This window comes from Arvicanthis niloticus, chromosome 6 (assembly GCF_011762505.2).
Source record: "Arvicanthis niloticus isolate mArvNil1 chromosome 6, mArvNil1.pat.X, whole genome shotgun sequence".
Taxonomy (NCBI): domain Eukaryota; kingdom Metazoa; phylum Chordata; class Mammalia; order Rodentia; family Muridae; genus Arvicanthis; species Arvicanthis niloticus.
In genome coordinates, this window is record NC_047663.1 from 5939864 (window position 1) to 5965177 (window position 25314).

Consider the following 25314-nt stretch of genomic DNA (forward strand, 5'->3'; position numbering starts at 1 on the left):
CATGTCAGAGCTGAGTTTCTAAAGGCATCCTTGTTGACAGAGTTTATCCGAGAGCATATCCACAGAGCACTTGTAGGCATGAGGTGATTACAGTCAGAAACGTTCACAAAGAACCTGATCTTGGCAGTCTTCTTGCCCATGGTAGCTGTCACTTTTCGGGGGTCACGTTAAAGAGGTGCCATCATCAGTGTTCTTTGCATCTGGAGTAGATGTCGAGCTAGGACAAACATCACTCTCCACGGTTTCATGAACTTGCCCATTTTGACAGGAAGCGGCTGGTGCCCAGCAAGAAGGCATTGCTGGCATTTCAGAGGCCGTCTGGACAGTTACAGTCTGCGTGCGTTCTCAGCTCTGTGGTGCTGTGGTGGCAGTGCTCGGGCTACTCTAAAGGGACTTGAGATTTCCTCTCTTTCTTTCTTCCTTCCTTTCTTTCTTTTTTAAGATTTATTTATTTATTTTATGTATATGAGTATACTGTACCTGTCTTCAGACACACCAGAAGAGGGCATTACAGATGGTTGTAAGCCACTGTGTGGTTGCTGGGAATTGAACTCGGGACCTCTGGAAGAGCAGTCAGTGCTCTTAACCGCTGAGCCATCTCTCCAGCCCCTGGACTCTCCTTTTAGGCGGGTGCTGTGCTTTCTGGTGCTCACTTCCTGGTGAAGTCTGGCACCTATAACTTAAGTACTTGACCTTTCGAGATGGAAGGGAAATTAGAGAGCAAGCACATGGCCTGTAACCCAGGGATGAGGCCTTAGGGGAGTCTGTGAGGCCTGCAGTCAAACCCCAGCACAGCTGCCTTCCAGATGCTTTTTAAAACAGCAAAGCTCTGTTTGAAAATGTGTGGACCCACTGTAAGTGTGTTTTACCTGGTTCTGTCTCTGAATCTTTTGGGAAGGATAAGTGTCTGTGTGATGGAAAGAAAGGACAGGAGTCAGGGTGCCAAATTCAGGTCCAGGCTGTGTCGATTCTGTGAGTTGTGTGACCTTGAACATGTAGCTTTCTCTGTGTCTACTTGCTTACCTATAAAAGTGTTGACAGGATGATGGTAGCATGTACTTCATGGAGTTGTGGGCACTCCAAGGGTAACAGATGCAATGTTCAGAAACCAGCCTGGGACCTAGAGTGAGCAGAGCAGGGGAAGCTCCCCAGAGCCACAGCAGGTCCTAACAGAATGGGACATTGAGGACTTGAGAAGCAGACAGCCCATGCTGGGGCTAGAAAGAAAAAAAGAGGTCACTGGGGTAGAGCTGTGCAGTGTCGGGCCACCCAAGCTACACAGGCATATTTGAAAGTCTTGGAAAAAGACAAGGGAGTGAAAAGGAAAGTCTTCCACAGAGGATGATGAGAGCCTTGCTTGCCCCCCTTCAAGACTGGCGAGGCCAGGAGAGTGGCACACAGTAACCCTACCCCTGTCACTTCCTCCCTGCTGCTCCCAGTACCAGCAGGGCTCTGGGGAGTTGGAGCTTCTTGCCTTGGCAAGATTAGAAGAGCTCCATAAAGACGGTGTATATAAGGGGCACTTCTGTAGGAGCCTTCCGGATACACACTCCTAAAGACGGTGTGTGTATAAGGGGCACTTCTGTAGGAGCCTTCCGGATATACACTCCTAAAGACGGTGTGTGTATAAGGGGCACTTCTGTAGGAGCCTTCCGGATACCACAGTGTCTCCTGTTTCATCCATAGAGTTAGGCCTCCACTTTACATGTCTTGTATGAGGTGGTTTGGATCAAGGCCTGTACATGTGGGTCCTCCCTTCTGCCCCGGCAGTGCCTGGACCTGACAAAGGCCAACAGGGGCATGATCTACATGCTCAGCTCAAGGCTCTCCTCAGGACCTCTCTACTCCTTGAATTTCCCTCCCATATGCAGCTTCTGTTTTCTGTGATGACTTAGGCCCCTAATTGGTGGTGTTTTGTCGTCTAAGCTAAGAAGGCAGTTGAGGTGAAGCTGAGGGTGGGCAGGCACAAAGTGCCTATCTTTACAGTTAGAAAAGGGCACTGGCCTCTCCACACTCCCTTCAGTGCCTTGAAGCCAGCCTTTCAGGACCTCAGCCTGTGTCCCTGAAGATGGGGAGTCGGGCTACCATGGATGATCGTAGTAGCTGTGTATGCGTGCCAGTGCTTTCTTTGTGACTTCAATCCTGTCACGGGTCCTAGTATTGGCTGCTGAGGTACCATGTGTACATGGAAACAGCAGGCTGACACCAATCACAATGTTGTCATCTGGAACAGGTCCTGGGTCCTGTGGCTATTCATGCATCCTGCTTGGTGGTGTGCTTCATTGCTTTCCTTTAAGTCACTGCCTGCCTCTAGAGCTTGTTTTAGTTGCCCTTCCCAAAGGACAGTGACCTTGTACTTCCTTTTGAGCGTTTGTCTTTCTCCTCTGGCAGTCACCTTTCACAATTGAGAGCAGAGAGGCCTTTGCTGAGGGTTAGCTCTCCCTGATGTGTGCTTGCCAGTCTGAACAGGGGAGATGCAGCAACCACTTACAGGTTGGTCAAGAATGGCAGAACAGTCCAGATTTGGAGACACAAGACCAGAGAAGACAAACCAGCCTGGCAGAGAAGCAGCTCTGCCCAGGTCATAGAGGCTGCCCAGCAGCAGTAGGTGGCAGTTCTGGGGGTTCACTTGGGTCAGGACAGGCTCTGCAATGCCACAGATAAGGAGCAGGCTGCAGCTGGGCAGGCAGGATAACTCAGATTAGAAGGGTGGTATCTCCAGTGACAGTTGGCTTCAGGGTGACTGGCTACTGCCCAGTGTCATGCCGGTCCTTCAACCACTCCTGAGCACTGATGAGCTAAGCAAGGTCAGAGGGTAGACACTTTGAGAAGGATTTAGCTCGTCAAGATGTTTGCTTTTGTAGGATGAGCTAAACCCTCTACTAGAGTGAGCCCTTGTGTGGTATAGCTATGCTTTCCAGTCCACAAGAGTATCTCCAGTTTGTGTGGGGCGAGAGGGATGCAGATAAAAAGATCCTTCGTCTGCCTTTGGTGGGATGTACCTGGGTGGAATGCATTCTGCCTCAGATCTGCGGTTTCCAGGCCTCTCATTGATATTTTCTTTACAGCTGAAACTAGAGGACCGCTCTGTGGTGCCCCGGGATGTGGTCCGACACATGCGCTCAACTGTGAGTCCCTCATCCCCATCCCGCCCCGGCTCTTTAGCCTGTGTGCTCCCACTCTTGTTTGGAAGAGAGCTGCTTGCTTGGGGAGTGGAGGGCATAGGGACTGTCTGGGTGGGGTCTCCTATGGCAACCTTGTGGGATACCTCTCTCCTCCCTCCCTAGGACAGTCAGTGTGGCACGGTGATAGATGTCAACATTGACTGTGCTGTCAAGCTGATTGGCACCAACTGCATCATCTACCCTGTCAACAGCAAGGACCTCCAGCACATCTGGGTGAGTGAGTGGCCTCTTGTCTTGGCTGTAGGCTTTCTGTGCTGCTCCTGCCAAGTGGAGTCTTAATGGGTCAGATGGCTCAGTGCTTGCTCACTGTGGCCAGCCTGCTCCTGGCAGCCTCGGTGTCGCCCTTGCCTGTGAGCTACTAGACAGGAGGTCAGAGTGCTCTGCTGTGGCATCAGCACAGATCACGGCAAGATCATGGTTGCTTTACTTGTTTCTCACCTACCACAGATACAAACATTTGTTTGTTGTGTGTGGGTGTTTTGCATGTATATAGTCTATGTACCACTTGCATGTCTGATCCCAGAAGAGGGAATTGGATTCCCTGGAACTGAAGTAACAGAGAGCTGTGAGCCACCATGTTGGTGCTGAGAATGGAACTCAGGTCCTCAGCAAGAGCAGACAGTGCTCTGAACTGCCGAGCCAACGCCCCGTCTCTATTCAACACTTAACTTTTAAAACAAGAAGAAGGCTGGAGAGATGGTCCAACAGGCAGGAGTACTTGTTCTTGCTAAAGACAGAGATCCAGAAGATCTGTCCTTTGACCTCTGAGAACACCAGGCACACACATGGCCCTCATACACACTTGCAGCAAAGTACTCACACACATAAAAGTAACAGCAAAACAGATTTCTTTTTAATAATTTCTCTTGTAAAGGACTTTAAACGTACTCAGAAGTGCTAAGTCTGTGTGCCCACTCTCCAGTGTGTGCAGCTGATCTCACCACTGACCCTGGTCATCTGCATTTCCTGAACCATCTGAAATCAAACTACACATACAGCCCCTGCACCCCTGCTTTCCAAAGTTTGGATGCAGCCAGTAGACGGGGGAGTGAAAGGTGACACCATACTGCCTGAGCCTCAGACTGCTGGGCTGTCATTTCCCTCTGGGCCCTGAGCCTATCCAGGTACACACCTGGCATTTACCTGTCAGTTCTTTTTTTTTTTTTTTTTTTTTTTTTTTTTTTCTCCATCTGGGATGCCCTACCACATCCCGAGCGGTGACTCTGGAAAAGCTCATGCTTGATGTCGGCTCATGGACACACTCACTCCCAGCCTGCCTCTGTGCTCTGCAGCTGTGTCTGGGCTTTTTTTTTATGTTCAGTAGCTCCTCTGCTGCTGGGGTTGCTCACTCTGCACTCAGGCCATGTCTCTCCACTGTCAGAGCATCCTTTACCCCCAGTAAGTAATTATATTCCACATAGCACTAGCTTCCGTGTCAGACTGTCATCTGCAAGCCTTAGTTTTGGGAACATTGCCACTTAAACAGGCCACGGCTCTGACAGTCGCATGTGGTGTCTTCCTTAAGTCACTGTTCCCTTATTTCTATTGGTTGGCATTCTCCTCTGGAAGAGCTGTGCCTACTGCCCTGTTTCTTTGCTTATTCATTTTTATATGAGGTGTACTCGAGAGCTCTGTTTTATTCGACTGCTTATACTTCAGTACTCTCATCGAATTTTGCTCCAGTTGTCCCAAACGAGGAAGCTCCTTTGGGATGGCCTCTATTTACTGAACTCTTTCAACAGTGACAACACTGCGCTCAGCGCTCCTGGCAGATTGACCTTTACTCGTGGTCTTTAGCTGTACACAGCCTCCCACCCATGCCCACCTCCTGGTGCTGTCCTCTGCTGCTATGGGACACTCCTGCCACCAGACAGCCCACAGCTGCCGCTGCCGCTGCCGCTGCCGCTGCCGCTGCCTGCGCAGTGGAAAGGGACTGGGATGCAGTGCAGATGAATTGTTTAGAGTCTTTTATACTGTAGCGGGGTAAGGAAGAGCCCAGGCTCTGTGGTGTCTGCCCCTGCTCACTGCTCTGTGTCCTCGATCTCCAGCCCTTCATGTATGGAGACTATATTGCCTATGACTGCTGGCTGGGAAAAGTCTATGACTTGAAGAACCAGATCATCCTCAAGTTGTCTAATGGTGCCAGGTAGGTGTCAGCTTAGGGACAGTTGCCCGCTCCAAAATGGGTGCAAGAGAGATTTTCCAGCCCCGTGAGGTCAGGTGTGGTCCAGGACAGTATTGGATGACCCTGGCATTCAGCACCTGTATCCCGGTGGTAATTCTTGTGTCTCTCCTGCTACAGCTCAGGTTTTAGGCTCCTGAGCTCAGTAGCATGTTTCACTTAGGTTTCTGTGAGGCCAGTGCTCTGCTCTGCATGTGTTAATAATGGCAGGCACTTTGTCAACTGGAGCTCCTGTCCTGTGGCAGAGGCTGAGCTCTAGGTGAAAAAGGAACGGTGTGTTTTAGGGCATGTTTTAGTCTTGGTGCCTCTGATCCCTGGTGTTTGGTGCTCACTGTGCCCTGGTGGAGACCAAGCCTCTGTCTACTGTTTCAGGTGCTCCATGAACACAGAAGATGGTGCCAAACTCTATGATGTCTGCCCTCACGTCAGCGACTCGGTACATATGCTCTGCCAGAGGGGAGTGAGCCCTGCCTGCTCCTCGGCTGCTGAGGCCTGAGGACTGGCCAAGGCTAGGCAAGGCTGAGGCAAGGGGGAGAGGGCTCCAGAGCCACCCGGGGCTTGTCCAGGAGCATTAGCCTTGCAGTTGTTACCTCACACTTGGATGGCTGACTGTGGGTAGGGTGTGACATTTATTTTATGAGCAAATCAGAGAAAAGGAGAATGTGCACCGTGTGTTTGTGGGAACATGTGGAGGTCAGGCCCCTGTGCTGGAGTGAGAGGAGATGGAGAGCCGCCGTGTGGGTAGGTCCTCTGCAAGAGCAGCCAGCGCTCTTAGACACTCCAGCCACTTGTTTTGGTTTTGAGAGAGTCTTTCTGTAGCTTGGGCCAGCTTCCAACACAGACTCTAAGCTCCTGAGTGCTAGGACTGCCGTTGTGCCACCATGCTGTGGCCTTGCCGCTCACCCTTTGCGTGCCTAGAGTTACTGTGTGTGCCCGCACAGTAACACATGGAGGTAGTTTGTACTAGGGGTGTGTGATTACACGGGTGTGTGCCAATGCTCTCTGGAGCTTTGCTCCTGAGTGTGTGACTCCTGACCACCAGCACTGCATGGCCTGAGACCTGTTAGGACCTAGAACAGTCTGCAGCTGCATTTTAATGATTCCTGGCACCTAGTTTGCCCCAGGCTTGGAAAGTATATTCTCTGCAGACTGTGCTCTAGCCATTCTGGAGGCCGTGTCATGTGACTAGTCAAGGCTGTCTGCTGTAAGGTGGCTTTTAGAAACAGTAACCAGTTCCTTAACTCCCTGCCAGCCCTCCTCCCGGCCCCTTCAAAGGTTTCTCCCAAGCGTTCCTCCCTCTGTTCCCAACAGTCTGCTTAACACTCCCTTCTCCCAGTTTTCCCAATATCAGTAGCTCCAAATTATAACAACTGTTGTATCCTATCTGTTCCTGGCTCATCTGTCTCCTAACAAGTCTTTTGTACCAACTGCCCTTTCCTCTCACTCTGCAAGCCCCTCATTCCTTTTTCTCTGCCTCACCTGGCTTTTTTAAAGTGTCCTGTTCCCAGAAATCTAAGAGGCAACCAACATTGACGTCATAGCATCAAACAGTTCTAACAGCTAAGAATTCTTAAATGGCCAGTCTCCTAGCAACAAGATATCCTTTACAGCGTCAGGTACACAAGGTAATAGAGCCAACTCATGTGCGCTTTCCTCCGCCCTCAAACCCTGCAGGGTCTCTTCTTTGATGACTCCTATGGCTTCTACCCAGGCCAAGTACTTATTGGCCCCGCCAAGATCTTCTCCAGTGTCCAGTGGCTCTCAGGGGTCAGGCCTGTACTCAGCACCAAGAGCAAGTTCCGTGTGGTGGTGGAGGAGGTAAGGACATAACCGGTGGGATGAGGGCAGAGTTGTAAGCTCCAGGTCCCAGGGCTAAACTGCTGCCCTCCAGGCTGCTCCCCAGTGCCCAAACCCTGGTGACCTGAATGAGATTTGAGCATTAGAATAGCCTAGGCTTTAGTCATGGGGTGGCTGACTGGCTTTGATCCCTCCACTTGCCCTGCTTGGGCAGACTGAAGAGACCCTGACTCCTTCCTAATGGGTGGGTGGCTATAGTATATCTGTGTGTGGTGCTGCAGACCTTCAAAGTCTACTTCTGGCCATCCATCCAGCCATCCCTAACCCTAATAATTGATTGATTTGCATTGAGGTGGGCTTTGGGCAGCTCTGGGCAGCTTGGGCAGCTTTTTGAAGGCAGTATCTCATCCACTGTCCTCAGGTGCAGGTTGTAGAATTGAAAGTCACGTGGATTACCAAGAGTTTCTGCCCTGGGGGCACGGACAGCGTTAGCCCCCCACCTTCTGTCATCACTCAGGAAAACCTAGGCAGGTGAGCGTGCCCCCACCCCAGACCCAGCACTCGTCCTCGGCATGTCTTGGTCTGGCCATAAATGCTCGGGAGGACCAAGCACCCCACTGAGCTCTCAGAAGTGCTGCCAAACTCCCGGTTTTTCTCTTCAGGGTGAAGCGTCTCGGATGCTTTGACCATGCTCAGCGGCAGCTTGGGGAACGCTGTCTGTATGTCTTCCCAGCCAAGGTAGAGCCGGCCAAGATTGCCTGGGAATGTCCAGAAAAAAACTGCGCCCAGGGGGAGGGCTCTATGGCCAAGAAGGTATGTCCTTGAGGTGGGCGGGTGTGGGCACTCAAAGAACTGGCTGTGAGCCATTTCCACAGCCAGCAAGGTGGGTCTGGGCTTTAGGCCTTAGGGAAGAGCCCTGAGGACCCTTGCTGGCCACTTAGGTGTGTATAGCTCTGCTCCCCAAGACAGAAGTGCCTGGGGCCAGGGAGGCCCCTGTCTGCCTCAGTCTATGTAACTCCCTCCCCTTTGTTCTGCTCTTGTAGGTGAAGCGCCTATTGAAGAAACAGGTTGTGAGAATCATGTCCTGCGCCCCAGATACCCAGTGTCCTAGGGACCATTCCATGGAGGACCCAGACAAGAAAGGGGAAGCCAGAGCCGGGAGTGAAATAGGGTCTGCTAGTCCTGAGGAACAGCCTGATGGATCAGCCAGTCCAGTGGAGATGCAGGACGAGGGGTCAGAGGAGCTTCAGGAGACAGGCGAGCCACTGCCCCCCTTCCTCTTGAAGGAGGGTGGAGATGACGGGCTACACTCAGCAGAGCAGGATGCGGATGATGAGGCCGCTGACGACACAGATGACACCAGCTCAGTGACCTCCTCTGCCAGCTCTACTACCTCCTCCCAGAGCGGCAGTGGCACTGGTCGTAAAAAGAGCATTCCCTTGTCCATCAAAAACTTGAAGCGAAAACACAAGAGGAAGAAGAATAAGATCACCCGTGACTTCAAGCCTGGAGACAGGTGAGTTCTCAGTGTGTTCCTCAGCACATGGAGACTCAGTAGCCCAGGCTCGGTGTGCTCTGTAAGAGCTTGTGGTGCTCCCATCCCCAGATGATGGTGGCTGGGGTTGGCCTGGGTAGATGGAAGAAGTGCAGTGGTGGGATAGCAGCTAACCCTCCCTAACCAGGCTTTCTGGGCCCACATTTGCTTCAGTGCTCCCTTATGGGTCCTAGCCTGAGATTGTGTCACATTTGGGCCGTGACACAGGTGGGCTTTACACACTAGGCACTCAACCCTGCCCGTGTGAGACTCAGGTAGGCCTGGAAGGGCTAGAGGGTCACCTCCTCTATCTACAAGAAGCATGTTTTGTGACCTGGCCACACTTCACAGGGTGGCTGTGGAGGTGGTGACCACAATGACCTCAGCTGATGTGATGTGGCAAGATGGCTCTGTGGAGTGCAACATCCGCTCCAATGACCTCTTCCCTGTGCACCACTTGGACAACAATGAGTTCTGCCCTGGAGACTTCGTGGTGGACAAGCGAGGTAGTGCTGGTCTCCAGGTGGGGATGGCACTTGGGGTCCAGGAGTACTTTTTGAAGGTCTTTTAACAGGCCAGCAGAGGTTTGCAGGCAGGCACCCCAGAGCTCTTCAGCTAGTCATGTCCCTTCTGATTTCCCTAGTCCAGAGCTGCCCGGACCCTGCTGTCTATGGTGTGGTACAATCTGGGGACCATGTTGGTCGTACCTGCATGGTGAAGTGGTTCAAGCTGCGACCAAGTGGGGACGATGTGGAGGTGAGCATGCCACTCTGCTTCCTTTGGGTGGGCTCTGGCAAAAGGAGTGAAACCCTGGCTCATTCCGCCGGCTTTGCCGCAGCTCATTGGAGAAGAGGAGGATGTGAGTGTCTATGACATCGCTGACCACCCTGACTTTCGCTTCCGCACGACGGACATTGTCATCCGCATTGGCAACACCGAGGATGGAGCTCTGCCCAAGGAGGATGAGGTAGGTGTGCTTGCTGCTCTGCTCGGGACTGCAGCTTCCGTCTGGGTAGTGGCTGCAGTCCCTCACACTGCCACCAGGTCCCTCCAAGAGCTGAGACATGAAAGTCTTACAATTCTGCCTCCCAGGATGGCTGCCGTGGCCTACATTAGAGACAGGGAGCCCGCACACTTGAAGGCTGCAGGCTTCGTGGACCCTGGCACTTAGGTTTCCTAGGGGGTTACACTCCATTGTAGCTGTGAGCACCACATAGTCAACTGCAGCAAAGCCCAGGCAAGCCTAGAGTGGGAGCTTGAGCTAGCTCTGGAGGCAAAGCTGAGGATGTTGGGAAAGGTCAAGAGAGTCTAGACAGAAGGGGCAGAAACAAACTCTGGTGGCAGGGTACCCACACTGGGAAGAGGGCCAAGCCAGGGAGGCCAGAACACTGCCTGTGGGGAGAGAATTGCTGCAGACTTGGGAGAAGACATTTAGTGTTTGCTCCAAGTCCAGGGGATTAGAGGTGGCTGGGCGGAACCCACTAGTCTTACATCCTTCAGGGCTCACAGCTTCCCCCACACCCATCTGACCCCATCCCCTCTGTCCTTCAGCCCTCAGTGGGCCAGGTGGCCCGAGTCGACGTCAGCAGCAAAGTGGAAGTGGTGTGGGCTGACAACTCAAAAACCATCATCCTGCCACAGGTGAGGATGCCAAGACCCAGACCACTGGCCACTTAGAATCCCAGCCTCCTAGGCTGGTGGCTGTCCCTGAAGGTGCTCTGTAACTCTCCACCCTAAGCCCCAAGGACAGAGACAGGGGCTTTCTAAATCTCACAGGTGTGTGAGGTTCCCAAACCTCTAAATCTCCACATAGTGTTTCTGGGGAATGCCGGTTATTGCCTTCATCTGTTTCCAGGACAGTTGTTGACAAATAAGGAAGAGAAGGAAAAAGCTGGCCCTGGTCCTAGCCATCTCTAGCTGGTCTCCTTCCCTCTGCCATACTTGAGCTGACCCCACCATCCAACTCTGCTTCCCTGGTGCACACAAGGGGATGAGCCAAATGGCCAACCATTCTAGGGGAAAGCAGGGCAGTGTGACTAACTCCAGTGTCCCTACTTTGCCTGCTAGTAAGGTCACCTACTCACCCGTGCTGCCACCCACACAGACCTTCCGAGCACCCCAGTACCTGGCCTAAGTCCTGGCAGCAGGCTGATTTGCTGAGCTTCCCCTGTGCCCCTCCCTCACTCCTGCTGCCCAGAGCCTGAGAGGAGGTGGTGCAGGGTAACTTTTGTGTACTGCTTGGGGTGCAAGTTGGGCAAAGGGCCCCTTGCAGATAACTGGGGATCTTGCAGCAGAGACAGGATTTCAGATAAAAAGTTGAGAACAGGGAAGCGGGGAAGGGGACACCCAGGCCTCAGTGAGCTGTAGATAGGAAAGAGGGGACCTCTAAGTTCCTCAGTAGATGAGTTCTGTCTGGATTTCCTCCTCTTGCCCCTAGCACTTATACAACATCGAGTCCGAGATCGAGGAATCAGACTACGATTCCGTGGACGGCAGCACCAGTGGGGCCTCTTCAGATGAGTGGGAGGACGACAGTGACAGCTGGGAGACCGACAATGGGCTTGTGGATGATGAGCACCCCAAGATAGAAGAGCTGGCTGCCATCCTGCCTACGGAGCAGCCAGCTGCCCCCGAGGAGGACAAAGGGGTGGTGATCAGTGAAGAGGCGGCCACGGCTGCCATCCAGGGCGCCGTGGCCATGGCTGCCCCCGTGGCGGGGCTGATGGAGAAAGCTGGCAAGGATGGGCCTCCCAAGAGCTTCCGGGAGCTGAAGGAGGCCATCAAGATCCTGGAGAGCCTCAAGAACATGACTGTGGAGCAGCTGCTCACAGGCTCGCCCACCTCCCCCACTGTGGAGCCCGAGAAGCCAACCCGAGAGAAGAAGTTTTTGGACGATATCAAGAAGCTACAGGAGAACCTCAAGAAGACCCTGGACAACGTGGCCATCGCCGAGGAGGAGAAGATGGAGGCAGTGCCCGACACAGAACGCAAGGAGGATAAACCTGAGGCGCAGTCACCAGTGAAAGCCGAGTGGCCCAGTGAGACACCTGTGCTCTGCCAACAGTGTGGTGGCAGACCTGGCGTCACCTTCACCAGCGCCAAGGGCGAGGTGTTCTCTGTGCTGGAGTTCGCACCCTGTGAGTCACCAGTCACCATGAATGGCTGTTGTTGCCCATCCCTCAGCGCTCCTGTCTCTGCCATCACACCTTGGTCCTGGGGAGTAGTAGTGGGAGGCCCCGGGCTCCACTCCATCCAGGCCTGACTGTTCTCTCCCCTGCAGCAAACCATTCTTTCAAGAAGATTGAGTTCCAGCCTCCAGAAGCCAAGAAGTTCTTCAGCACCGTAAGGAAGGAGATGGCTCTGCTGGCCACCTCGCTGCCCGATGGCATCATGGTCAAGACTTTTGAGGACAGAATGGCAAGTGGGCTGCTGGGAACTTAGGGAGGCAGGTACAGATGCCCATGGGGCACTAAGGTGTAGCAACACTACCTTGCCATGTGTCCAGACATGGTGGCTCAGTCACCTGAGGAATCAGAATAGAGCCAGCCACATGGCCACCCTTCTGGGAGCCAGGTGGTCCGTCCTTTTAAAAGAAGTGGTGTATCCATGTAGTTCTGAAAACTTGGACCTGGTAGGAGTTCTGCTGACTTTGCTATCACTTCTCCATCCCCACAAACCCAAGGCCTTTGCTTACCCTCAGTGTCTCCTTCCAGAGGACCTTTTCTGAATCAGCACTGCCCTCGTGGTGTTACCACAGTGTATGGTCCTTTGTGCAGTTTGTCATTACACACAGCTGCCCTTGTAAATCCTTGCCAGGAACTCAAAGTGGTCCTGCTGACTCAGCATCGCAAGTGCTGGGATTACAGGTGCAAGTTATCACACCAGCCTTGCTTAAGGACATCTGTTTCGCCTGGCGGTGGTGGCGTACACCTTTAATCCCAGCACTTGGGAGGCAGAGGCAGGCGGATTTCTGAGTTCGAGGCCAGCCTGGTCTACAGAGTGAGTTCCAGGACAGCCAGGGCTACACAGAGAAACCCTGTCTCGAGGGGAGGGGGGGGACATCTGTTTCACTTGGGTTTGGTGAAAATTCTTCTAGGAAGTCTCCTGCCTGGCACAGCTCAGCTGAGGGAATAAGAGAAACAAAACAAAGCAGACTTCCAAAGTCCTCAAGGCATCTTCCAGGGCGCCTCAGACCCCATGCAAGGGTCCTTCTTTCTATCTGCTCTACTCTGGTACCCTGGCAAGAGTGCACACACAGAGACACACACACACAGCTTGTTTCCTCGATGTCATAGTTCCATTGACCTCTGCCAGTCTTTGCCTTCGATCTCAGACCCTCAGTTCCAGTGCCATCCCTCCAGTGTGGCACTACCCCCACCCCCAACGCCACCCCAAAGCAAGTGCTGTTTGGCTTAGTTGTCTCCTTGGCTCTAGCTCTGGAGTGCTGCCCTCCTTCCTCGGATCTGCGCAGTGCTCTGGGAGGAAGTGAGAGCAGACTCCACACGCCAGCCTCCTCCTGTGATTCCTTCCAGGACCTCTTCTCGGCACTGATCAAGGGCCCCACTCGGACTCCCTATGAAGATGGCCTCTACCTATTTGACATCCAGCTTCCCAACATCTACCCTGCGGTGCCCCCCCACTTTTGCTACCTCTCCCAGTGCAGTGGCCGCCTGAACCCCAACCTGTATGACAATGGGAAAGTGTGTGTCAGTCTCCTGGGTACCTGGATTGGAAAGGTGAGTGTGGGCCCCATTGCCCAGTAGAGCTGGTGTCCATGTGGGACAGACCTAAAGGTTCTGTTTGTGTTTCAGGGGACAGAGAGGTGGACAAGCAAATCTAGTCTTCTCCAGGTGCTTATCTCCATCCAAGGTATGGGCTCAGGCACACTGACAGTCTGTTCTCTTGAGGGTCGTGGGCAAGCCTGCCCTCGTGGGCTTACTCCGCTTACTAAGGGACTCTCTGGCAGGTCTGATCCTGGTGAATGAACCATACTACAACGAAGCTGGCTTTGACAGTGACCGGGGCTTGCAGGAAGGGTATGAGAACAGTCGCTGCTACAACGAGATGGCGCTGATCCGTGTGGTGCAGTCCATGACCCAGTTGGTGCGACGACCTCCTGAGGTCTTCGAGCAGGAGATCCGGCAGCACTTCAGTGTGGCTGGCTGGCGGCTGGTGAACCGAATTGAGTCCTGGCTGGAAACCCACGCCATGCTGGAGAGGGCCCAGGCAATGCCCAATGGGCTTCCTAAAGACAGCAGCTCTCTGGAGCCCCAGGCTGCAGCTGAACTCTCAGACTCCGGCCGTGAAGAGCCTGAGGATGTCGGGATGGCCCCTGGGGAGGCATCCCAGGGCTCAGACTCAGAGGGTGGTGCCCAGGGCCCCGCCTCAGCGAGCAGAGAGCACGCAGAGCAGACTGAGACAGCCCCTGACGCATCAGCACCTCCCAGCGTTAGACCAAAGAGGAGGAGGAAGAGCTACCGCAGCTTCCTGCCTGAGAAGAGCGGTTACCCTGACATCGGCTTCCCCCTCTTCCCGCTCTCCAAGGGTTTCATCAAGAGCATCCGGGGGGTCCTGACACAGTTCCGTGCTGCCCTGCTGGAGGCGGGCATGCCGGAGAGCACAGAGGACAAGTAGCTACCCTCGCTTGAAAGGGAGTGTCATGGGAGAGGCCAGCCGCTGCCTGCTCCCTCCTTCCTGAGATCTTGCCCCTCTTCCTGCCCCGTCCTGTCCCCAGTTGGAGCCTCTGCTGCCCTCTTCTCCCTGCGGCAAGTTTGATGATGAAGTGCAAGAAGTGTCCCAAGATGCTGCGTCCTCTCCCTCAGTTGTGTTTCAGAGGCAGGCACCTGAGGCCCTGGAACTCAGGTTCCTGTGGCCCAGGCAGAATGTCCTGGCACTTGTTCCCTAGCTGTCCCTTCTCAGGTCAGAGGTGGGGTGTTGAGGAACCTGCTGGTGGCAGGAGGGTGGACGTGCCTTGCATGAAGTGTGGCTGCTCCTGCAATGCTCCCAGTCCCTCTCCTCTCCAGCTTGACAGTAGCCTCCCCACGTCCCAACCCTCCTGCTGCCACACCAGGTCCTTTTTCCCTCCCCTCCATCTCCTGGAGCTGTGGCTGCTGTGGCTGGCTCTGGTCACCAGTGCGTTATAGCCCTTAGGCCTGCCTATTGAACTTACTCTCTAAGAGAGGTTAGGACTAAGCTGAGGTTCAGAGTGACACCAGGAAAGGTTGTAGCCCTCACATAAACAGTTGAGGGCATTGTGCTGCTTGGAAAGAAATGGCTATAGGTGCCTTGCTCTTCCAGTCCAAGATGGCAGTGACAGTAGCAGTCCTGCCCAGACCCGCCTGTGTGGGTGGGCTGTTCTGTCATCTGCTCCATTCAGCCTCATTTTATCCCCACTGAGGTGACAGGAGCATCTGCACAAACCAGGCCAGCAACAAGGGCCTCTCCCATCCAGTGGCTCAGCCTCCAGTCAGCCTTAGCTTATAGACTCTCTGCAAGGGCAGTCTGAGGGAGGAGGCTGGACGGCAGCAGGAGGTCTACCCCACCCCCACAGGCCCAGAGGTTTACAAGTTTCTAAGCTTTTGATAATGTGAAGCTCCAGGTAGAGAGGATGCCGGTGAGCACATTACAGCTGTCATTTCTGGTGTATGTAATATTTAAGGTTGAAAAAAATAAATCTCAAAAGCAAAGATACTAATAACTTACTAGAAGAAAAAAGACAAAATATAAAACACACACACACAAAAAGCCAAAGCATGAAGCGTCTTGTCAGCCTTAAGTGGGCTCCACACCTGTGCTGCCAGGACCACCAGGGGCAGCAGAGCCTTGGGAAGACAGGCGGAAACTGGAACTCTCACCAGGAACCAGTACCTTGAGGACATGGGGCCTGGTGGGGCTGTGCTGCCCAGGCCACTGTTCACGTGGGGATGTGAATGCCTACTGCTTACAATACCTGTATAAAGTGCTGTGTGATTAAACTTTTTTTTAACTTGCATTTTTTGGGGGGTGGGGGTTGGCTCATTGACAAAACAAGATGGCACCATTAAACCTGCCTCTGCCATTCATTCAGGCTGCCGTTGCCTTCTGTGTGCCAGGACCCACCCTCCCATACCACTTCCCCAAGGGAGACTATGGCAGTGGGTCCTGGCCTCCATGGCCTGATGCCTTCGTCTCTCACCATGGAGTCTATTGGGGTGGGCATTGAATATCCAGACAGCAGTCACCTCTCAATGCTGGGTAGTGGAGGCCAGTAGCCTACAACTGGCTATTCAGCTCCTTCAGGATTCTCGGGGAACTAATAACCACAGCATCTAGCAAAGGTCAGATGTCAGTGTTCTGGAATGGTTGCCCAGGTTAGGGGGTTGCCATCTGCCCTGTCCCCATGGCTTCCTTTTCATTCCTGCCTAGAACAAGTCCTGCCTAAGCAAGTCTTCCCCGCGTAACAAAGTGCAGGTCCACCAAAGCTCCCCCTCAGGCAGGAGCACAGGGGATGGAACCACACTAGAACATCCATCCAGCCTCTCCAGGTGGATGATGGCTTCCCTGTAGCTACATGAACACCCACCATATAATGTGCTCTAGCACTTCACAAAACCACTGGAAATTAGGGCAGGATTGTGTGTAAATGGCCCTGGGGGAAGTTCCAGCTTCTGTGAGGAACCCAGCCATTGACAGCACCTAGTAAGGAGGCACAGTTGATCTGAGGTCCGTAGTCCACAGCATTCCCCTTGAGGCTTCTAACTCAGGAACAATTCCCAGCTCTGTCCACTCCGACTGCCCTGTATTTGAGGTCAGAGGTGGAGCACAGAGCCTGAGTCTTTCCATGTGTGAGGTAGGGTTGCTGGCCAGGCTGAGGGCCTCTGCAGCTGAAGTGGACTGATGATCAGTCCTTAAGTTGAAGTGCCCAACACCAACATGACTGTCCCACGGGATATAACTAAATGTGTTTAGCTAGCTACCAGGGACCCTGCATTCAATCCCTGATACCACAGTTCCATAGCCCTTGCTGGTGTTAAGACCCCATTCTCTTCCCAATCCCCAGGATAGGATCAACAGGTTGGAAAAGTCTATTTATTTGAATTTGGTTCTCAGGGAAGGGCCCCAAGAGCAATAAAAGGAGCGCCTTCTGTATGCAACTGGCCCAGCCAATGGGACTCTACCCCGGGGTCTCGTTCTAACTAGAGGGTAGAGCCTTTCTTTTCAAGACATAGTTCCACCTTCCAGCTTTCTCTACAGGGGTCCCCACCACCTCCATTTGAGCTTTAGAAATAACCTCCCATACCAGGAGATGGTTGCAGGGGAGGGTCCCATCTCAGAGTAGGCATAGCAGACAAAGGCACAGAGTCATAATGGTTCTTCTGGAGGTGGCCTCCGCTGGGAGTCCCAGCCAGACGGGGTATCTCTGCTGCCACAGACCATCCAAAGGTAGTTTGGGTGCACTTGGCCCTGCACAGCATCACATGCCATCAACTCTCCATCCACAGAAAACACTCCCCTCTGGTTCTTGGGCTCCAGGCGGAAGGCAACCACTGGCACATGAACCAAGTAGGGACAGTCAAATTCCATATGCTTGCCCTTCTGCATGGCCAGGAAGAGACGCAGCAGCATGGCCCTTGACACTCCCGCTCGCACATAGAACAGATGCATGACACCAGCCTCACAGCGGCCCATGGGTGCTGCAAACATCTCGGTGCTCAGATGGGTGTGTAGCAGCACCAACACCAGAATGAAGTCCTGTTCTGGTACCACAGTCCAATGAGAAGGCACTGGCTCCTCCAGAGGAACAAGGTATGTGTCGACAGGGCCCTTGGGCGCCAGTGTAGACGCAGGCATCTTAGAGGCAGTATTGCCCACAGGAAGGTAGGCCAGTTGACCTTGGTAAATGCGCAGGCTTGCTAGTCGAAAGAAGGTTCCCACGGTAAAACGGATCTCCCCCAAGCGCCTGTACTTCTCGCTCTCCAGGTCCACGTCAGCAACGAAACCCCAGGACAGACTGAGTACAGAATAGAGCTGCAGGCCAGAGGCGGTACGCAGGGACAGCAGATTCATGGGTGACAGGTGCCGGCGGCATAACAGCAGCGTGCAGTTGATTAGGAGAGCTTCATCAGTCACCTGCTCGTACCTGCAAGGTTAAAGCTCAGATGGGACAGGAGCCCCCATGCATCCACTTTGTGCTCCTTTTGGGGAGTGGGAGCTAGCAGAGCAACAGTGGTCCCTAAGGAGCTACTAGAACCAGTGACAGCAGACTGTCCCTAGGGCCAGTAAACTGAGGACAAGCCTCCAGAAGAAAGAGGAGCTTCCCCCAGGAACTTAGAAAACGGCGCCCACTCTGACGCTCAGCTCTCACCCAGCATAGTAGTTCAAGGAAGCTGCCAGCGCATTGCCAGAGCCTCCAGGGAGGCTACACAGGGGTTTCTGGATGGCAGTCTCCCAGTCAGGCCGTTCCATTAGCCCATTCACCACCTGTTAAAGCAGAGTGTCTCAGTCCTGGGAAAACCATCCCAAGCCCTCTGGGCCAACCCCTAGCTCAGCCCTTACCTCATGCATCAGACCATCACCGGACATGACCACCAGGGCATCCCAGCAACCCAGCTCCTCTGCACACACCAGCTCCCTGGCATGGTTCTGCCGTTCTGGAGGAAGAGTTGATGTTCTCAGAGCTGGCTTGCTGGCAGGAAATGCTCCCTTCACCCTCTGGGGTCAGTACTTACCCGTGAGCATCAGTTTAAAGGATATCTCAGCCTCCTCCAGAAGGGGCTGCACACGGCTCTGGAAGAGCTGCAGAGCCTTGCCCTTGCCACCCCGGGGGTTCAGCAGGACCAGCACTCTGCACGGCCGTGGCAGCAGTCCCCGGGGGCAGTGTGCTACAAACAAAACACAACAAAACCAGATGGGGCTGGAGAGAGAGCTCAGTAGACCCAGGTTCAGTTCCAGCATCCGAAAGGTGGTTCACAGTGGTCCCAAATTCCAGTTTCAGGGGATCCCCACGCCCCTCTTCTGGCCTTCAAGAGTGCCAAACACACACGTGGTGCATATACACACATGTATGCTGTCAAAACACTCAAACACATAAAATTAAACCTTAAAACAAAACCAGAATGGCAATGTCCACAAGCAGCCGCTAGAGGGCCGAAGAGAGCTGCGGGAACATGGGTGGAGGATCCCAGTTCTTGGGTAAGTGACCAACACAGCCCTGCTAGAGGAAGCGGCCTTCCACAGGTTGTCTGGGAGTGGGACACCGCAATACCTCTTTCCTTGGCCCTCCTCGCGGGACAAAATGGTTCTTTCGAGTGACCCTAGACTTCTTTCTACTGTCCATCATTTCTTGGGGGAAGGGGTCCCTTTACCCTTTCCCAGTCAGGTACCCCACAAACCTGGTTCCATAGCCAGGTCCCGGGGCTCCCGCTGACAAAGGGCCACCGGTGCTGCCCCCGCGCTGCTAGCGGTAACCGCAGCTCCTGCGTTCAGCTCCTTATCGGTGTTGCCCAGGAGGGTGTCTGGCGACTGGCCGTGGGGCTCGCCCTCTCCACCTCCCTGGGCTGTGAGAGCGCCCTCGTCATTCCCCGAGGCGGCCAGATCTGAGGGACAGGAGGAGAGAGTGGTGGGGTTCGATGTCTGGGCTTCATGCACGTGGGACAGAGTGCCCAACCAGAGGCCCTGGACCTCTCGTAGGGTGCTGCATGCGACTAAATCACCAGAGCCCCGTGGGTCGGGGATCTATCTGACTGAGCTTCCCACCCCACGAACGTCCCGTTCCAGGGAACACCGTATTAGGGCCCGACGCATGAGTCAGTGACCCGTGGCTCTTTCTCGGGTCGGCTCTTCACCCTTTGGGGTTGGTGGAGAGTCCAATTGCATAAAATTCCCAGAACTGGAATTGCGAGGCGCATATTCTGGGACGAAGAACCCCGTCGCAACCTGCCCAGTCGCCTGGTCCCCCGCCTGAACTCCGAAGTCGCCGAGTCTTCGAGTCTCCAAGAGGTTGGGGAGTGGGGGGGGGTGCACACCGCGCTCGCGAGAACAGTGCCCAAGTCCCGCAAAAGCCTGCCGGTGCTGGGTGAACCCATAGCTGCTGTCTGCCCTGCCGGGGCGCGAGTGTGCCCCCTGAGTCTCCCTCACCGACCCACGAAGGCACCGCCAACTACGGGAGGTCGCGCGCGGGGAAACAGGGGTCCCTACCCAGTCTGTCCCTCTAGCGGCCAGTGGCGGAACGCAGCTCCTCTCGGTCTCAGCCCCGCGACAGAGGGACAAGTGAAGCACTGGGCTGACACCGACTCCAGAGGATCGCTCCCCTCCAGCCTCAAACTTTTTGCTCAACTTCGCGGCGGCGCGGGGAGGGCGCTGAGCCTCTGGGCCGGCCTGGCCACGCCCCGCGTTCCTTGTGCTCTCGGGGTGGAACCAGAGTTGCGCGCCGCCCTGGTCCCCCACCCGCTCGGGATCTCACTGTGCCGTTCGGAATACAGTCGCTGCCACCCAGGGCTCGGCCACGCACGGATGAAGGGCTGGATCCCCGGACAGGATTGTGCACCCCCGTGCTGGAGGAACAGCTCAGGAAGTCGGCAGGGCGTGGGGTTCCGAGCCCGACCTGAAGCAGCGCATCGGCGGAGCGCGAAAGTGGGGGCGTAGCCCGGATGCCAGCGCCCAGCATTCGAGTGGGCTTCGGGCACGCGTAGTTCTGCACTTGCTGCGGACCCTGGGCTGTACCTCCAAACCGCTGCTCACAGTAGGGAGGCTGAGCCTTTTTGGCGTCGCCTAACCCTTGATCAGAATTCCACACCCAGACCCTTCCTGCTGTCCTGGCTCTGGGCCAGGTCGGGTCACCCGCCACCCGCGAGCTTCTCTTCCTCCCTGCTCCTCCGTGGTGCCTTTACTTTTAGTGTCCAGATGCAGCCGCTGGATCACTCAGCCGCGGAACCCGAAGCAGTCTGGCACGCCTTTCGGGAGAAAGCTGAACCGGTTTGGGGACGAAGGTGGGAGCCTTGCCAGCAACCTCCAAAGGTGGAGTCCTTCCCCCCCAGCGAACGCTATGGAGGCCTGGGATGCTGCCTGCAGCGGATGATCCGGATCCACGATCCTCACCAACTGGAGGAACCCAGCAGTGTGGACCGGGCAATGGGGGCTCTCATCCGGATTGGAGAGGCATGCATGGGGGCGTGGTCCCACCGCTCCCCACCCCTTCGGGCGAACTCGGGATGAAAATGCACACGCGCCGGGGTGTATGCGCTTCGGTGGAGATAAACAAGACTCAAGGTTGTGTAAGTGATATATTTCATGGCAAATGACCTGGGGGTGTCCGTGACTAACCGGAGTCAAATTCCTGGAAGATTATTAGCGGAGACTGGGAAAAAGAAGCCCCCAAATCCGACTTGGTGACCTACCCAGGTAGCACCAAAACAGACACCAAACTCCCAAGGAAGCTGCGTTGGTTTAGCTCCAGTTACAGAGAACTAGCGCTCCCACGCCGGCCCCCGCGCGACCCCACCCACCTCTCTCTTTGCATCGCTTCTTAAAGTCCAGAAGAGACGAGTCCGGGAGGAAAGCAGACCCAGATAAGAAAGCGCTGCAATGAACTAGGTCACTCCTTGAAGGTGGCTTCTCTCCCAGAGGACCCTGGAGTCCCCGACCGAGTTTCTCACTATTTTAGGGGTCCCCGGGAGGGCCAGCAGCGCAGGCTGGACCTGCGGTTCCGCACGCGTCAGTGCAATACATGCCTTGGCTCTGTACCGCCGCGGGACAGCCTGACCGGATCATAAACGCCCCGAGTGCCTTCCGAGAAGGTGACTCAGCGACACGCTCACGGGTGGAGAAACTCCCGGAAACAACCAACCAACCAAAAAAAAAAAATGAAGAGTTAGAGGGGGCAAAGGCATCATCACCCACTCCCCAGTGCCGCGACGCGTGGCCACCGAGATCTGGTCCTGCACCTACCCCCATCCCTGGCTTCCCACCTCACACCCCAGGAATCCAGCGCGGACAAGGAGAGCAGCTCTGCAGCCGCAGTGCCGCGGTCACGCGCTGCGGGGACCACGAGCCGCGGTGGGAGGAGGGGGCTCCGCGGGGGAGCCAGGCTCTCTGCCGCTCGCTCCCTTGTCTACCCTGTCCCTCCCCTTCCCACAGACCTAGGCTCCAGATCCGACTCAGGGAGGAGGCTATTCTCCCCGAGATTTTGAGCTTGGAGGGGGGCTGGCTGCCCAGACTGTAAGAAACACCCTCTTCTGCTCGCCTGCAGTTTGGAAAAGAGTGTCTATCAAGCCCGAAAAGCAAGTCATTAGCAACTAAATAGGAGAAACTGAGGCACGGGGAAGGAAAGATCAGGCTGTGTGTAAATTCACGCTCAAAATGCCGACCTGGATCAGGGTCTCGCTTTTCTTTGAGGCCTGGGGCTGGAACTTCTCACACTCTGCAGGCAAGCGTGAAGCAAGGTTGACTGGAAACTCAGTCCGTGAGAGAGAGCAGAAGCAGCCTGCAGGACATTTTATACTTGGGCCTCAGGGCCCGGCTCCCTTTCTGCTCGGAAGAGACCCGGGGGCGGGGGGTGGGGGGGATTCCAGTCTGGCCCTGGTTCCAGTCGGCACAATGGCTCCTCTGTGTCCACTGCGGCTTCATCCTCTGGCCTCCTCACCTCTCTGGTCTCTGCCTCTCTCGTTCTTGTTCACCTCCCCCATCCCGGGCAAACTTTCTAGACCCTTTCCCTTCCTAAAGAACTTTATCCGATCTCCAGAAACCGCCAACCAGCACCGCACCGCTGGCCCTGGAGCGGGGATGGAAGAGAACAAGATGTTGGTTTTCTTTTGTGTCTCTTGAAGAATTGGGAGGTGAGGGGCCTTATGGGAGCTGTCAAACCAATTCCCAGCAAAGCTTATAACAAACCCCAAGCCCTTCCCCCAGTCTGTGAGGCCAAGTACCACCAGAGCGGACTCTGTTAGCTAGCCTGTGTACTGCTCACCAAAACGGTCACCTCAGGAACCCAGGAGCCTGAGAATCTCCAGAAGAAAGAAACAGTAGCTAGCTCCAAGCACTCCCCATGTGCACAAGTGCACACACACACACACACACACACACACACACACACACACACCCCAGCCTGTGTCCAGCAAGGCTCATCTGGCCTTGGCCTTGGGCCAGTCTGGAATTCTGACTTACTTATCAATCAGCTCAGCTTCTGTTCCCAGGCCATACCTGTCTCACAGGTGAAAGGAATTGTTTTCCTTCATAGGCTCCTCTGGGCAGCTTTCCCAGAGAAAAACACCTAAGTGCTCACCACAAGCCCCTTCCCTTCACCTCATGCTAGAGAGGAGACAAGAAGTTAATCACTAGACCAGGCCTCTGCACCCAGGAATTTAAGGCTGCCAACTGGTCAGATGTTTACATTGGATTTGGTGTATGTGTGTGTCTGTGTGTGTATCTGTATGTGTCTGTGTGTATGTCTGTATGTGTGTGTGTTTGTGTATGTCTGTGTGTGTGTCTGTATGTGTCTGTGTGTGTGTCTCTGTGTGTATGTATGTTTGTGTATGTCTGTGTGTGTGTCTGTATGTGTCTGTGTGTGTGTCTCTGTGTGTATGTATGTTTGTGTATGTCTGTGTGTGTGTCTGTATGTGTCTGTGTATGTGTGTGCCTGTGTGCCACAGTGTCAGAGGACTGTCTTCTAGGGTCTGTCCTCTCCTCTATGTCCACCATGAGGTCTCAGGGTTTGAACTCAGGGTGTCGAACTTGGTGGCATGTACTGTCACCAGCAAAGCTGTCACTGGTCCCAGTTGTTTTCATTAGGCAAGAATTCCTGGAGCCTTATCCACTATGCCTGAAGCTACCTTCCCTGGGTGATTTTTTTTTTTTTTTTTTTTTTAAGGATCTGATCTTGCTGGAGAGATGGCTCAGTGGTTAAGAGCACTTCCCTGCTCTCCCAGAGGTCCTGAGTTCAATTCCCAACAGCCATATGGTGGCTCACAACCATCTGTAATGGGATTTGATGTTCTCTTCTGGTGTGTCTGAAGACAGCTACAGTGTAGCTGAGACTTATGGGACTGTATCATCACCCTGAGCAGAGAATTCATATACATAAAATAAGTAAATACTTTTTTAAAAAAGAAGAAGAAGAACTTGGCCTTTTTGTTTTTGTTTTTTTTCGAGACAGGGTTTCTCTGTGTAGCCCTGGCTGTCCTGGAACTCACTCTGTAGACCAGGCTGGCCTCAAACTCAGAAATCCACCTGCCTCTGCCTCCCAAGTGCTGGGATTAAAGGCGTGCGCCACCACTGCCGGCGAGGATTTAGTCTTTTGAAACAGGACTTTGTGTATCCTAGGCTCACCCTGAACTTGCTACATGAATGAGGATGGTCTTGATTTCCTGATCTTTCTGCCTCTACCTTTCTAGAATTGGAATCGCAGGCTTACACTACTGCGTCAAGTTTGCATAGTACTGTGAATCAAACCGAGGGCTTCATGCATTCAAGGCCACTGCAATGCCCACGGAGCCTCGGTCCCTGCATTCAACGCCACTGCAATGCCCACGGAGCCTCGGTCCCAGCATTCAAGGCCACCGCAATGCCCATGGAGCCTCGGTCCCAGCCCTTGAAAGTTGTTTTGTTTTGTCATTTTAAAAACATTTGAGATGCCTGCCTGGTATACATGTGCACCATGTGTGTTCTTGATGCCTCTGGATGTCAGAAGCAGGTACCGGATCTCCTAAAACAGAAGTTACATATGGTGTGAGCCTCCATATGGAGGTGCTGGGAATCGACCCCAGGTCCAGCCTCGAATTCAATGTAGTCCTCTTGTCTCTTGAGTGCTGGGAGCTCAGACATGTAGCACTATGCCCAGCTTCCCTGGGAAGTTCAACTCCCCAAGTGCAGAAACCAAATTCTTTGTTTTACAGTATGTCACAGTCTGGGAAGTTTCAAGAGAAAGGAAATGTTCATGTATACAAATTGTTAAGACTCATGTTCCAAGCCGGGCAGAGGTGGCGCATGCTTTTAGTCCCAGTACTCCGGAGGCAGAGGCAAAGCTCGGTCAACAGAGCAAGTTCCAGGACAGCCAGTGTTACACAGAGAAACCCTGACTCAGAGAGAGGGAGGGGGCGGGGAGAGTAGTGGTGAGTTTAGCTATACAGCTTTGTGTTCCCTGTCGCCTGCCTCTAGCCACACCCACGCCCACCCCTCCACACATACACATACACACACACACATACACATATCCACATACACCCACATACACCCACACACACCCATACACACATACACCACACACACACCCCTCCAAACACACACACACCCATACACACATATACACACACCCACATACACACCCACACACCCACATACATACACACATACACACACCCACACACACACACACACATACACACACATACACACACACATACACACACACTCACACACATACACATACACACACACTCAAACACACATACACACACACCCATACATACATACACACACACACATACACACACACACACTCACACACACACACATACATACACACACCCACACACCCACACACACACACATACACACACACACATACACATAAACACACACCCACACACCCACATAAACACATACACACACATTCACACACACACCCACACACACACACACATACA

The 25314-nt window shown here is 54.0% G+C and overlaps 2 protein-coding genes and 1 long non-coding RNA gene across 9 annotated transcripts in view; 2 read left to right on the top strand and 1 right to left on the bottom strand.

Annotated features, from left to right (window-relative positions):
• The window catches only part of Ube2o (ubiquitin conjugating enzyme E2 O), a 47455-nt gene extending 31696 nt beyond the window's left edge, over positions 1-15759 (top strand). Inside the window, exons 2-18 of one of the 2 annotated variants that reach the window (XM_034505869.2) lie at positions 3069-3128; positions 3288-3398; positions 5234-5331; positions 5740-5803; positions 7042-7185; positions 7586-7695; positions 7827-7977; positions 8208-8680; positions 9050-9204; positions 9342-9454; positions 9537-9665; positions 10250-10339; positions 11136-11835; positions 11979-12115; positions 13231-13434; positions 13510-13567; positions 13665-15759. In XM_034505869.2, the coding sequence (XP_034361760.1) occupies positions 3069-3128; positions 3288-3398; positions 5234-5331; positions 5740-5803; positions 7042-7185; positions 7586-7695; positions 7827-7977; positions 8208-8680; positions 9050-9204; positions 9342-9454; positions 9537-9665; positions 10250-10339; positions 11136-11835; positions 11979-12115; positions 13231-13434; positions 13510-13567; positions 13665-14332 (3465 nt within the window). In that variant the 3' untranslated portion in view covers positions 14333-15759. The remainder of the gene's footprint in view (positions 1-3068; positions 3129-3287; positions 3399-5233; positions 5332-5739; positions 5804-7041; positions 7186-7585; positions 7696-7826; positions 7978-8207; positions 8681-9049; positions 9205-9341; positions 9455-9536; positions 9666-10249; positions 10340-11135; positions 11836-11978; positions 12116-13230; positions 13435-13509; positions 13568-13664) is intronic. The other variant, XM_076935425.1, reaches the window with a different exon arrangement.
• A 992-nt stretch (positions 15760-16751) lies between these two features.
• Sphk1 (sphingosine kinase 1) lies at positions 16752-22130 on the bottom strand. 6 transcript variants are annotated; one of them, XM_076935431.1, is made up of 7 exons: positions 22042-22129; positions 21406-21917; positions 19069-19272; positions 18406-18558; positions 18233-18327; positions 18042-18157; positions 16752-17816 (listed from the first exon to the last, which is right to left on the bottom strand). In XM_076935431.1, the coding sequence occupies exons 2-7, from the start codon at positions 21626-21628 to the stop codon at positions 17039-17041; spliced, it is 1569 nt and encodes a 522-aa protein (XP_076791546.1). In that variant the 5' UTR covers positions 21629-21917; positions 22042-22129; the 3' UTR covers positions 16752-17038. The 6 variants fall into 6 exon arrangements, with proteins under 6 accessions (XP_076791546.1, XP_076791547.1, XP_034363247.1 ...); XM_076935432.1 differs by having other exon boundaries at positions 21406-21503; positions 22042-22127; XM_034507356.2 differs by lacking the exon at positions 21406-21917 and having other exon boundaries at positions 22042-22130.
• A 40-nt stretch (positions 22131-22170) lies between these two features.
• Positions 22171-24314, top strand: LOC143442603 (uncharacterized). The gene is made up of 2 exons (XR_013110900.1): positions 22171-22509; positions 23541-24314. It is a non-coding gene; the product is annotated as an uncharacterized LOC143442603 (long non-coding RNA).
• The last annotated feature ends 1000 nt before the right edge of the window (positions 24315-25314 follow it).

Excerpts from the sequence above, each read along its gene's own strand:
- Sphk1 (XM_076935431.1), bottom strand. The coding sequence starts at position 21,628 with ATGGGGGTAGGTGCAGGACCAGATCTCGGTGGCCACGCGTCGCGGCAC. Across the intron at positions 18,328-18,405 it reads CTTTAAACTGATGCTCACGG|AACGGCAGAACCATGCCAGG; the intron begins GTAAGTACTGAC and ends CTCTTCCTCCAG. Across the intron at positions 18,158-18,232 it reads GTGATGGTCTGATGCATGAG|GTGGTGAATGGGCTAATGGA; the intron begins GTAAGGGCTGAG and ends CTGCTTTAACAG.